This window comes from Ambystoma mexicanum, chromosome 5p (assembly GCF_040938575.1).
Source record: "Ambystoma mexicanum isolate Mex_15411 chromosome 5p, UKY_AmexF1_1, whole genome shotgun sequence".
NCBI lineage: Eukaryota > Metazoa > Chordata > Amphibia > Caudata > Ambystomatidae > Ambystoma > Ambystoma mexicanum.
In genome coordinates, this window is record NC_090930.1 from 725,090,747 (window position 1) to 725,104,691 (window position 13,945).

Genomic DNA, 13,945 nt, shown 5'->3' on the forward strand with positions numbered 1-13,945 from the left:
GGCAGTAGTGCGTTGTTGTAAAGATCTGCGTCATACGTGACTGCTTGATTCCAGCAGGTGTTGGCAGGAGATGCTGCTGGCCAGGTGGATACGCTTGCTGTCTTTATATCCGTACATTTCGGCTCCTCTGATGCTGTCTGAGAAGGACGGGGTACTTGCAACGAGGTGGTTAGTGATTCGGCTGTTATCTGTAGGTTATCTCTGGTGAGAGGTGGTGAAGAGTCAATATGCCTGGTCACGTCTCTGTTTCATAGGGTGCTGACAGGGGTGGGCGTCGGCTCAAATCGTCAATTTCTCCAGTGATTTCCTGTTACAGTGACACGCATCACCGAAAGAGTTACGCCGCTTTACTAATCTCTGCAGACATGCTACCACCAGGGTTAATATAGTCTTCTTGCTGGCTGCACGGTCGGGGAGCAAAGGGTTAATGGTGTTGCATGATGTGATTTGACGTGAAAAGGTTCGTAAACGGGAACGTGGTAGCACGGGGTGTGTTGTAGCCAGTTTAGGGGTGGGGATTGCTGCATCGCATTTTATTTTGGAATCCATCACACCGAGCCCTTGGAGCACAGTGCCACTGACCGGGTTCGTTGTACGCGGCAGGCGATAACAACACACGGGTTTGTGTTGGCAAACAATATAGCTCCTCCTCACCCCCGCCCCCCCGCGGTGCATCTGTAAGATGCTAATGTCTTCTTTTCTTCCCCAGGGTTCTGTAGTGAGCCGTGGGTGGGTCCGCAATCTCCCGGCTTTCCTGTAGCTCTCCAGCCCACCTGCTCCCCATTGTCCAGCAGCGGTGGAGCGCCTGGGAGAGGCTGGGCTGCCTCCCCGCTGCTCACAAACACGGCGGCTCTGCTGCAGCGGCTGATCGCGCAGGCACTGCTTTGTTTAATGGGGATGCTTTTCTGACCGGCACCCCAAAACGCCCCAGAATCTCTGGGCGACCCGCCCGCCCGATGCGCGACTGACAAGAGGGCGGTGAGGAGCCGGGACTGAAGGTCACATTCTAGGCATGTCAGACCCAGCGGCGCTGAATGGGAGCCTGCGAAATCCCTCCGCCGACATGCAGGCCTCCCTGGACCCGTGCGTGCAGCTGCGCATCTTTAAAATCATCGTCATTGGCGACTCCAACGTAGGCAAGACCTGCCTGACCTTCAGGTTCTGCGGCGGAACATTCCCTGACAAAACCGAGGCCACGATCGGCGTGGATTTCCGGGAAAAGGCAGTGGAGATAGAAGGCGAGAAAATTAAGGTAAGGTGCCTTGAAGCCCTAGTGAATAGCATGTGCGGTAATTGCTGACATGACAAGTACGGACTCGCCCCCCCCCTGATAATCTTGGCCTTCTCTTTACCATCGACACATTGGCAGAATCTCAGCTACCTATTGAGCAGTACGAGGCCCGGGTCCAATTTGCTATGAAAAACGCGTCATTTGTTGATTTGCACAGAAAATTGATCTATGATGCTGCTGAAATCCTGAACACATTTCTTTACAATTTTTCTTTATTTGTACTAACCCCATAAGTGCCAAGTGTGTGTATTTTCGTACAACGTACATAGGAATGAATAGTAGGCCAGCACTTCATTCCAGCCAATCTGCCTGCAGTATAGCCCTTGTTGTGCAGCATGTTCACCTGCACTGCCCCATGACCTGTTTTGAAGCTCTGTAAATAATAGAGAGTGCGTCTGCTTAGCAGCTGCTGCAGATTCCCTGGCTAGGATACGACCACCCCATTCTCTGTGTGTCAAACACGCACCCACCACCACCACCAGGAAGTAACCGTTTGTATACAATATTTCACCGTGTAATACCAATGCCCTCTGGGAGGTTCGTTTTTTTTCCCTTCGAATCTTGTGGTTTTGCATTTCTTATTAGAAAAGCTAGAGAACAGTTAGGAATGTATGAACTAATCACACCTGTCACGGTACAGCTTGACATATCTTTTGGCAGTGAACAATCCAATATTTTTTAGTGAGTTTAGCTTAGATTAAATCCCTAAACGCATTGGCACATTTATACCGTGTATTATAATGTCCGGAAAAGGGCCGGTGTCACAGAGGGCATTGGAAATGAGCATTTGATAGCACAAAAGGACTATTTATTTATTTTCTTTTTTGGCCTGACAAGAGAGGCATTGGGTTGGTGCGATTTGGCGAGGGGGTATTCATTCATGGGCTCACAACGTAGTAACTACTTTGCCAGAAAGTAGCGACTGAGAAAATCCGGATATTTCGAACTTCAGGAGCTTGGACATCTTGTTCTTGGGCTGATTCCAGGTGTTCATGACAAGGCGGTAAAAGCGAGGTCAGGCTTGTGAAGTACAAATGCGGTATATTTTTCAGGGCTGATTATTCGGAAAATATAAGGACGAGGGGCTTACCAAACTGAACTGTGATTTCGGTTCAGGCACCTAATAGTGCCCAGGGTCTCGCCTGGCAGACTCCTTTTTGCACATTTGAACAGGTCATGTTCTTTCAACCGCTTTTTCTGATGCCATATGTATTCAGTAATCTATCCAAAATGCATCATCAGAGAAACCGTGGTTGCTTGCCTTGGTTCGGCAGTGGGTGTACAATTGGATCAGGCTTTTCAGATTGGTGAGGAGAGGAGCACAGTGCAACAAGCCAAATGGCAAGTAAGGTAATCAACTAAGGCCCAGTTACAAGGACGTTATGGTTGCAGTGTAAAACAATAACACCAGAAAAAATTTGCTAGTTCTGGTTCCCATGCGCGTGACAGGCAAGATGGCAGCCCCCTTGTGAAGGGGCCAGCGAGGAAAACCAAACCGCAGTGGTCCCCGGAGATGGCGATTGCGCCAGGGGGCCCTCCAAGCGAGGTAAGCGCGGTGCCGCAACAGGAATTGACTTATGACATTATTGCTAGATCCTTTTACATTATACCTTTAGGATTAAGGAGAGTTTTTATCCTCCAATGTCTTGACCAATCTTTCTGTTGTTAAGGTTTGCACAGTTTTCATGGTATGTGTGTCCAGAGCCACAGATTTTATGTGTGGTTCAAATACATCGTAATGGCAATATGCCATTACCTGCTTTGGCAATCTTGAACGGTGTTCCCATTGGATGAGACACGTTGTGTCCTTTGAAAGGGATCTTCTCACCACCCTGGGCCTTGTCTCCTGCAGTACATCACCCTGAAGGTCAGGATCAGGAAGCATCTGCCTTTCCTGGCCACCTGGGAGGAGACTTTAAGCAGGCGTTCAATGAGGGATCCGTAGGTTTCTTCACAGCTGGAACACCTAGATATCCCCCCAGCACACCAAGAATTGTCTGTCTTGAACTTTTGGCAAAGACCTTTACTAAAAAGAAACTGGGCTGAGGTCAAAAGCCAGCCACCAGCCCTTCCAGATGTGTAGTTCCGCAAAGGTTTTCTTTGTCTTTTTTCTTTTTGAAGATATGGAAAGTGGTTAGGTTAGAGTAGGATTCTAGACTGAGGACTTTCATTTTTAGACATCCTGACAAGCACCCTTTTGACTTCCTTTTGTAATAGAATGGGGCTTGTGCTTGTAGATTTAGGGAAAGCTATCACAAAATAAAACTTGAAACAATGTCTGGTTTCCCGAGTCTTGATTCTGACCTACCACAATTCATGATAGAGATTTTGTGAGTTAAAGTAAATCTGGAAAGTAGTTCCTTTCAATTTTCTGAGCTGAAAAAAAGAATTGTGAGACTGACCATGCCTGCTGTGTCAAGGCCAGATCTTAATCCAATATCATGCCTAGATTTTTCATACCAGGAGTTGGAACTGGACTCTTGCCAAATTTAGGCCAGAAGGTGTTACTGCATATGTAATATTTGACTTTTTTAAAATATATTTTTTATTTGGTTAAAAGAAATAAATTCATGTGAAACGAACAATCAATTACGTTTTACATCGTCTTAGAACCTTTAGAAAAAAGAAAATCATTAAAACATTACAATGCATTCAAATAAAAAAAAAAGAAAATAGTGTAAATCCATCAAAATTCCTAAACACAGCAATTTATCATCACAACTTAAAAACTTCTTTTAGGAAATGTATTGCGGCAGCCATCCAATGGTTCCAACCATAAGAAATCATGATAAGTTGCCACACCCCTTCAGCAGGCACATAGACATAGTGTTGCAATAATTGACCAACGTAGTGCATACGTTTAGCCTCCAAAGTCTGATAGTGTAAAAGAATATGGCGTAAGTTTCCACCTGGTCAGGCATGGAGCAAAACCTGCATATTCTTTGTTCTCTGGGCGTCTTAATTCTGGCACCCATTATTTCATTGGTAGGAAGCAGGTTTAGCCTCATCTTCATAACCTGGGCATGCCAAGAACTGCTCAGGGATTTACTCAGATATTCTGGATACACACCGAGTGCCTTTACATCAATTAACAGGTCTTCATATAAGCGTTAGGTTCTCACTTTTTCAATGGTGTGAATCCAACCCTTTCACTTTAGCTGGATGCTGCAAGACCAACTTTCTAGATATACAACACTCCTCGCAGATGGTATCACATAGTTTCTCCCGTTCATTTAAGGAGGCCCAAGATTTATTTTCCAGCAAGAGCTTTAATTCCCGCCAGATTGAGCCCTCCTCCACACACACTATGCTCCTTAATAGAGAGGTTTTTTCAGAGAATGTAGAGTTTAATGGAGGATAGGCCCAATTCATAGCAGATTACAGCAGCTGGCACGCCGTTACGTAATTGCAACACCTTCTCCCAAAATAGCCCCTGCACGGCATCACAATCCAGAAGAATGGGAAGTCCCCAGTCCCCTCCCCCCGCACGTTATTGTTGGTAAAACCTTTAATTTGTAGAAATGGAGCACTGGGGTCAAAGTGAAATGCCAAACCTGCGGTAAGCAGCCAACATTGTCATTTTGGATTGATGGTGGCTCTGAAACTCAATATTATTATGGAGCTCAAACCAGCAAATTATCAAGTGTATATAAAATTAGGTACTCACTCCAGAATTGCCCCACTCGCACACCAGTGAAAATTCTTGTATTTCTGTCTGGGCTAGATCATCAGCGTACAAAAGATAATCCAATCAAGAATGAGTCGGGCACGGGGAGAAGCTGCGGATGTTCCAAAAATGTCACTGATGTCTGAGATGGACGAGAACGCAGCTTTGCTTGAGGCCGCAAGTTGCCTCAATTGCATTCGATAACCTGCCCTGGCCGTTAAACCATACCCTAATGGAAGTATTTGAGTGGAGAGCCACAATTCTCTTAAACAGGTTTTCCAGACAACCCCACAGTTTCAACTTGCTCCGTAAAATGTGCCTGTCCATGCTGTCAAATGCCATGGAAAAGAAGCTGTACAAACAGTTCTTGACCTTGCCATGGCTTCCTTCTTCAATAGTCGCACAAAAAAAGGCATTGGCTTTAGCGCTGGTCCCCCTTTGAAAGCCTGCCTGCAGCGGGTCTAATCTACCCACACTCTTGGTCCAGTCAGTCAGATCTCTCGGGACTAAGGAGGCATACATCTTAGCAGGAATGTCTGAAAGAGCAATAGGTCTATAGTTATTTGGGATCAATCTTTGTCCCTTTTTTTAAACTTTTTTTTTTATTTTTCTTAACAACTTTATTTGTTTTGGTTACAGCATATACGGTTAGTTATGAACACAAGACCAACTCGCCTTTCATTTGACATAGAGAAAATACATTTAACGCCCCCCCCCCATCAATCCCCATTGTGATCACCCCCATGTTCGTGAGTAGTTGACATCCATAGGCGGCATGGGGGCCCTAAGGTCTCAGAAACTTTGTCAACAACTGTCTCTGGAAGGTTTTTCCTTTTTAAAAACAATTTTTATTATTTTTTAACATCACATCCAATTTACCCAACACATTAGGCATTTTTGATTAATAGCTTTTTAGCATAAATTTCCATGTTACACATTGCAGCCTTCCCCCCTCCCTCCCCTTTAACTCGAGCTCCTATTTCCATGCCTCGGGATACATTTCTCTAGGGTGAAACCCCCTTGTAGTTCTCAGACGTATTGTATTCACTGGATTCGATATGGGAGAATCCCGACAGCGTCGCCACCATTTGTCTCCACGCTATCGGGGGTCACACTTCCTCCTCCCCTACAGACTGCTTCATACCATGCTGCCGTCTCAGCGTCTGCCCATTTCAAAAGATCGTTCCACCACACCTCTAGTCTGGGTCTACGGGCTGTTTTCCAGCTCATGGCAATTCTTCGTTTCGCCAGGATGTAGGCCAGGTGTTTCAGTTTACTGACATGCTTTAAATTGCGTGGTCTGGTAAACCTCCCCCCGCCCATCCCCCCCAGCGTGCATGCCCATACTGATTCCACCTCCAACTTAATCCCCTTTTCGGCCAGGCGTTGTTTGACTTCCTCCCAGAATCTTCCCACCTGCGGACACGCCCAGGACACGCCCAGAACATGTGGATCATCCCGGCGCCCACCTCCCCGCACTTGGGGCATTTCTGTGCTACTGTGCTTCCGAACCTAGCGATTCTACTGGGGGTCATGTATGCCCTGTGGGTGACTTATAACTGGATTTGCTACAGCCTCACATACCTGGACACCTTCTTATGATATATCTGGGCTCTTTCCCATTGCCTATATTGCATAGGTTCTCCTGCCTCCTCCTCCCAATCCTGCCTCAATTGGGGCAACTCCTTACCCACCCTGGACATCAATAGCTCGTAAATTCAGGAAATCTTATGCCCACCCTACGAGATGTCGTACATTGTTTGAATGACGGTATCGGGTTGTTCTGCTAATACTACCTCGGGCCATGTTTCTCCGACTCGTTTCATGATTCTAGTATATGTTATATATTGTCCCTTGTGTACTCCGGTTTCTTCCTTTATCAACTGTGGCTGGAAACTTACCGCTGGGAATCGGCTATGGTATTCCAGCACCGGGGCCCAGCAGTCAGTGAAGCGATGCAAAGCTTTATGAATAGGGACCACGATGGACTATGACCAAGATTTTGGCATACAGTCCAGTGATGTAATTCCCCTAAAGATGATTCCCAAAACACAGGCCTATGAGTTTGCATCCAGCTTCAAAACTTAATTGGCCAAGCCATCAGGCCCTGGTGCGTGTATGTTCTTACTATGATTAATTATGATCGCAATGTCTTCCTCAGAAAAGACTAAATGGCAGGGTCCTGATAGTGGATTTGATTGCTGGTCGTCCTCACTTTGATCCTCTTTATAAACTTTTGTAAAGTGATTGATCCAACTTTGTTCTCCAATATGATTGATCTGGGCATGGGAGGGTGAGGTGATGGTGTTATTAATCACTCGCCAAAAGGAGCTCACATCCCTTGATTTAACTAGGTGCAGCATCTTAGCAGCATCTTTCAACAGCACCCCATATCTGTGCTCCCCAACCATTGCCCATATATAAGTTTGAGAATCATTTGCTCTTGGCCATTAAGGCTCTTGTTTATATGCAAGACTCTCCTCGGCTCCCTTTTCTTAGCTGGACCTCATGATCCTAATCATGGTAGTTTAAGCAGGCGCAGGCATATTTCAAACCTGTGGCGAACAGATCTATTTTTGTTTGGGTGTTGCTGTCGCAAACATTCTGCTTTGAGTATTGTCTGCCCAATAACCATTGCAAATTAAACAAAAGATTGAGGCAGTTGCTGCGCCAGCTAGAATTTTACTGGTTGGGTGTGTGGCAGATTTCTTAAAATGATAAAACAGAAATCAGTTATTTGGCGATTTTATTTGTTCCTCTACACGTGTTTCACCACTGAAAACAAGGGGCTCATCAGGAGGAAAACAAAGTGGATTTTGTGCTTCAATTGGTTTCATTAGGTTGACTTAAATATACATTTCAAGACTTTTGGTGTATCTAGAGGAAAGTGAAAATGGAGTGAGGTAAGTGAAAGTAAAAAAATGAACTACTGCAAAGATGTAAATTGCGCTATGAATACAAGATTATTGCTAACTCGCCCTTAATTCTGCAGCATTGGTTTAAAAATAAAGGAGGCAAACCTCCATGCAGCATGGATAACCCTTTTATATGGGTTATTGTCAGGGGGGCAAATCCTATGTGTAGGATGGATGGCCCTGGAGAATAAATAAATGAATATAAATCTAAAGAGGGAACTACATTTACGGGTCTTGTTGATATTGAGAAAGTATAGGTTCAGGGATACAGGTTCAGGGTTGTGAGGTGATTAATCACTGGTGTTGAGGACAAAAAAACAGAATAGCAGAAAAAGTAACTCGCCAGAAAGATGCTGCCCGAATGAAAATGTTATTTCAGTCTTTGTGGTCTCAGAACGCTGATCCTGTAGGATTTGGCGTTCTAAAACGGCTGCCGTATTAAGATGTGTGTGATGTCATTGCGCATGCATGCACGTACGCGATGTCGCCGCGATTCATCACGTCACGGTCCTTCACGTTGAGGTGATTCCAGTACTTACAAGAAAATGCCCATAGTTTACACTCTGCAGAATTTACAAAACAAAATGTGTATTTTCTAGTGTATATTGAAGGATACAATAATGAGTTACAGTTGCGCATCTTCTGTCAAACTGGCTTGCCGCCTGCTCCAAAGGCAATACTTGCTCTCTGTCCACACTAAAAAGAGAGCCCACATCCAAGCCCACATCTCTGCGTCATCTAACAACTCAGCCAAACTCTTTTTAAAATCTGCAAGGAGCTGGCCAATCATGCTGCAGTCTCTACCTTTCCTGTCCCCTCCCAGGCCTTCCAAACGGCCCTGGCTTCTCATTTCATCTCTAAAGCTAAGGACATCCTGTCCACCCTCTCATCCACTCCTCCTCCTCCTCTGCCGCCTACTCTCTCCTCTACCTCCGCCCCCCCTGTGGCCACCTCTCTTCCCTCTTTCTCTTCCTTTCCTCTGATTTCCCCATACAAGGTTTCTAGACAAGTCTGATCTATGAAAGCCTTGTCAAAACAGGTTCTTCCCTGTTCTTCCAAAACCATGAAGGACCATGTTGACACTCTCGCTCCCGCCCTGGCTGTCTTCTGAAACCACTCCTTCACCACTAGAGCCTTCCCTTGCCCCCCGAAGCACTCTTGTGCACCCTCTTCTCAAGAAAACCTCAGCTGATAACCCCCCGCCCAGCTAACTATCATCTGATCTCCATTACTCCTTTCCTGGACAAGCTCCTGGAAAAGTTGGCCATCTCCCAATGTTCACACAAAATCTGTTTGTTGTCTCCATGACCATCAGTCTGGCTTCAGAGCAGTCAGAAGTATGGAAACTGCTCTCCTGAACATCTGTGAAGACCTGCTCTCTAACCTTGATTCTAATCTCCCCTCTGTCCTCCTTTTACTCAATCTCGCTTCTGCCTTTGGCACAGTCAACCATGCCATCCTTTTCAATTGTCTCTGTGATAACCTTGGATATCACGGAGCAGGCCCTGGCCTGGCTGACCTCTTTCCTCCCTGATGGACCCTCCCAGGTCCAACTTGGGTCCTTCCTTTCCTCTATCTCACTCTCTATCTGTGGTGTTCCCCAGGGGTCTAACCTCTCTCCATGGCGCTTCAACCAATACCTGGCACCACTCGGCCACCGCAATGCCGCTCTCTGCTCTAATTTTCAGTGCTATGCGGAGGACACTCCGCTTGTTTTCAGGCTCCACTCTGCCACCTTTTCTCCTTATCTCATATCTGTCTGCCTGCCATCCAGGAGTGGTGTGCCGCCAAAGATCTCTGCCTTAATGCCAGTAAGACGGAGATTCTCCTCTCCAGCAAACCTGCACCCTCCTTTCCTGTAACTCTCTGCCGTCCTCCCTTGTCCCTCTTCTTGCTCCCACCTGTGAGGCTAAGGACCTCATAGTCCTCTTCGACTCCACACTCTCCTTTTCGCCTCACATCTCTGACGTCTCTAAGTAGTCAAACTACCAACTGCACCTCCTCAGAGGTATTCTTCCTTTCCCCTTCTTCCCTCAGACCCAGAAGCTCACTGTCTCTAGAGCTCTGGTTCTCTCTAGGCCAGACTACTGCAACAGCCTTTTTCTAAATCTGCCTGCTTCTACTCTCCGCCCTCTGCAACTCATCCAGAACAGGACTGCAAGACTTGTCCTTGGCCTCAAGCCCAGGGATCGCATCTCCCCAGCACTGAAATCTCTGCATTGGCTCCCAGTGGCTTCACAGATTAAGTTCAAGACCCTCTGCATTGTCCACAAAGCCTTCTGGGGCCTGGGTCCTCAATACCTCCACTCTCTCTTCGTAAATACCTTCCTACTCAACCTCTTCATTTCTCCACCTCCAACTCCCTCAGGGCCAGTTGCTTCTCCAAGCAATGAGTTGGTGGTAGATCTCGGTCTTCGGCTGGGGCCTCCCTCTAGAACAGCCTCCCTGCCTCTGGGAACTTGAGGAGAACCATCTCTGGTTCTGTATGCATCCCAAGACCTTCATCTTTGCTTCTGCCTTCTCTCTTCCTCTCCCGTGCTGATTTCCTGTCTGATACTGCACTGGTCACCTGGCTACCCTCTGATTTTGGGCCTAGGTCCCTGCCCACACAGATGCACACCGCACTGCCCCTGGGCAACCCTTGCACTTGGGTCTGTATCTGTAACCCTATAGTCCCCCTACCTGCACCTTTGGACACCTGCTGTCTGCACTTAACCTTGCACCTGCCACTTGCAGGCTGCACCTCTTGTTGATCCCATTTACAGCCCTGCCCCCTCCCCTTTACTCTGGCACTTCTCCCCTCCGCCCTCCCCTGCACTTGCACAATCTCAATTTCACTTGGCCTAGTAAGATTGTTTTTCTCTGTCCTCCAACTGTTTCCCCTTCCTTTCCTCGTCGCGCCTTGGAACACTTGTGTATAGGCGCTGTACAAATGCTGTATCATATCAGAAAGAGTGTATATTAAGCAATAATAATGTTTGTTTTTGAATTAGAACATAGTAATGGGTGGATCTACCTTGTCTGGGACATATAGGCACATCAGCAGATTGCGATGGTTATTGAAATTTCACTGAAAACATGATAAAAGTACAAAAAATATCAAAGGCAAGTGTTTTGTTTAATAGGTAGTAGAACAGGGCTAATGAAAGTAACGATAATGTGACTTGTACAATGTTATGTTATAGAATACATTGTCTTGGTTTAAACTAGTGGAGGAAGCGTCCATGATGTTAATCGACTTGACTTCTTTCTGTCGTAATAGCTTTCCCTTGTAGCCACATCTCGGGGGCATGTCCAGTTGCTTCAGCCCCACACATTGTAGTACCTGTAGTTTTTCCTCTGGATGTTCTGTGATGAAATGGGCTGCTAATGGCTATCTTGTGTCTTTATTTTGTATGGCTCTGAAATGCTCCATTAGCCTCATTTTAAAGTTGCGTATGGTACTGCCAATGTACCATTTACTACAGTAACATTAAATGCCATAGTTGAATAATTTTGTAATGCAGTTAATAAACTGATGGATCTTTTTTGTGTTCCATTTGGTAAATCTATACTTTTCCATTCATCATATGCGGACAAACTTTACAAATGCCACATTTGTAGTTGCCTATAATGGCAGGTAGATGCCACATGTCTGTCAGAGTTATTAGTTTATTTTGTCTGGTTTCATGTAGCTTGGACCCATTTGGTTTTTAATTGTTCTTGCCTTCCAACAGGTGATGCATGGTTGTGGATCCAAATGCTCACTAATTGTATTATATTCCAATTGGACAGCCATATGTCTCTTCAGGATCGTCCTGATGGTATAGGTATTTTAAATGTAGGTAGTTATCATCTGATTTTTAGAAAAAAATGTTTTTAAAATAGCATTGGGTCTGGAGACCAGATTTCTCAGACGTTCTGTTCTCTCATTGGATTTTGCTCTATTGTCTGCTTTACATGGGATTTTGTCATGGTATCTTCTTTCTTTGAATTTCAATAGTTTTTCTGATTTATGTAGTTCAAATTCTGCTGGATCACTACAGTTTCTTTTGATTCTTGGAATGTCACTGTATGGGATGTTGTGAAAAATGTTTTGGATGATTGCTGTTAGTATGTAGCGTGCTGTTCCCTGCCATGGGTTTCTGATAGTGTCGTCTGTATTGTCTTGTTAGATATAAAGTTCTATATTTAGAACAGAGATTTTCACTATGCTTTGGTTCATGGTGAGTTTCATGCTGAAGGTGTTGGTGTTCAGGTAGTTGACATATTGTAGGAGGGTTGGCCTATCTCCATCCCAAATTAGTAAAATGTCATCAATAAAGCGCCCCAGAAGATGATGATGATGATATTGAAGGCTGGATGCATCCATGCATGCCCAATTTCCTAGTTCCCATGAAAGGATTGCCCGAGTGAGGTGCATATTTTGCTCCCATTGCAGTTCCTTGTAATAGCTGGTAAAGTTGTTAATTGAAGCAAAAGATGTTGTTCGTGAGTGTGAATTCCAGTATGGATAATAACATTCTGTTTTGCCCGTTCTGAGATGGATCTTGATTTGAGGAAATTGTTTGTGGTCTCTAAGCTTTTTGGGTGTTGAATGATGTTGCATCCAATGTTACTAATCTGTATCTGTCAAGCCAGGTGATAGAATCCAGTTGTTGTATCACATGGGTAGTGTCTAATTGAAGATGCCAGGCTAGGTGCTAGAGTTTGTAAATGGACATCAATGTATGCTGATATTTATTTCTGTCAGTGAGCCAATTCCATTGATGATGGGTCTGCAGGGTAACGTGTGAATTGTTTATGAATTTTGGGTATGAAATATACTGTCACCATTCGAAAATTCGGTGTTCATTAATTGATACTCTTCATTCAGAAGACCCAGGTCGCACCAGTTTTTGCTCATTGATCTCTATTGTTTCATCAAATCTGGGATAGGATTTGTTGTCAATCTTTATTGTAGCAAATTTTGTCATTCAAATTGTGTTGTGCTTATCTAATGTAGGTCCGTCTTGTTCATAATGACTGTTTTGCCGCCCTTGTCTGCAGCTTTGACAATATAGTCACGATTCTCTTCCAAGGTTTTTAGAACTTCTCTCTCTCTCAATGTCAGATTGTGGTGAATTTTTTTAGATAGATTTTTCTTAAATCCTCAGTTACTACTCTGTTGAAGAGGTCCACTGTATTGTCTGGTGGTAAAATTGGTACAAAGGTGGAATGAGGTTTAAAGTTGATTCTTCTGCTAGGGTGAGAGATATATTCTGTTTTCTCATGAAGGTTTCCAGAGTATAATCCTCTTCTACCCCTTCAATATTCAGTACATTTACTGTTGCTTCAGACATTTCCATAGTTGGGTTTGAGGGGCTAGGTGTTACATTTTTTGGTGTTTGTTTTTTTTTTTGGTGCCATTTCGAATATTTTTTTAAGTGTGAGTCTCCTACAGAATTTGTAGATGTCATGGTTAGTTTGAAAATGGTGAAATTGGTTTGTTGGACTGAAGAAAATCTTTGTTTAAAGGTGTCTTTAGGTCCTCATTCATGACTAAGTTCATGGAGAGGTTCATGACTAAGTCTATTTGTGGGGTCCTGTGTTTATTATTTATTCATTTTGTTATTTGAAATTTTGGGTTCTTGTTTGCATCCCTGCTGGAACTGTGTTTTATTTATTTTTTTTTGGTTGTTTTTTATAATGCTGCCTCTCTTCCCTCTTTTTTAGGTCTTGTAGAATTCAAAATATTTGGGTTTGACAAGGTGTTTCTGCTTGTTTGTAATCAGCCTACTTCGCTGCTGGGGGCAGGGCATATGTGCATATGCATGATTCAGGATAGCTAGTTTAGAATAAAATGGAAATTCTGCATACTGGCACCATTCCAGGTAACCCTGTTTTTCCCGGTATTCACCTCCAATGACGATGGATGGAGGGGGCACAAACTTCCCAATTTATCTACATTACACCTTAACTGTAGAGAGTTATGGTCACTAAGAGTAGTATTGGTGACAGGGAGGACACGTTCTGCAAGATATCACCAAAGACAAACAAATAATCAATAATACTTCTTGAGTCCCATCTGTCCAGGTAAAATTCACTGGCATA

At 44.5% G+C, this 13,945-nt stretch overlaps 1 protein-coding gene across 1 annotated transcript in view; it reads left to right on the forward strand.

The window, feature by feature from the left end:
• Positions 1–324: 324 nt before the first annotated feature.
• Positions 325–13,945, forward strand: part of RAB33A (RAB33A, member RAS oncogene family) — a 43,041-nt gene continuing 29,420 nt past the window's right edge. Inside the window, exon 1 of the mRNA XM_069613098.1 lies at positions 325–1,252. Coding sequence (XP_069469199.1) covers positions 1,013–1,252 — 240 coding nt within the window. The 5' untranslated portion in view covers positions 325–1,012. The remainder of the gene's footprint in view (positions 1,253–13,945) is intronic.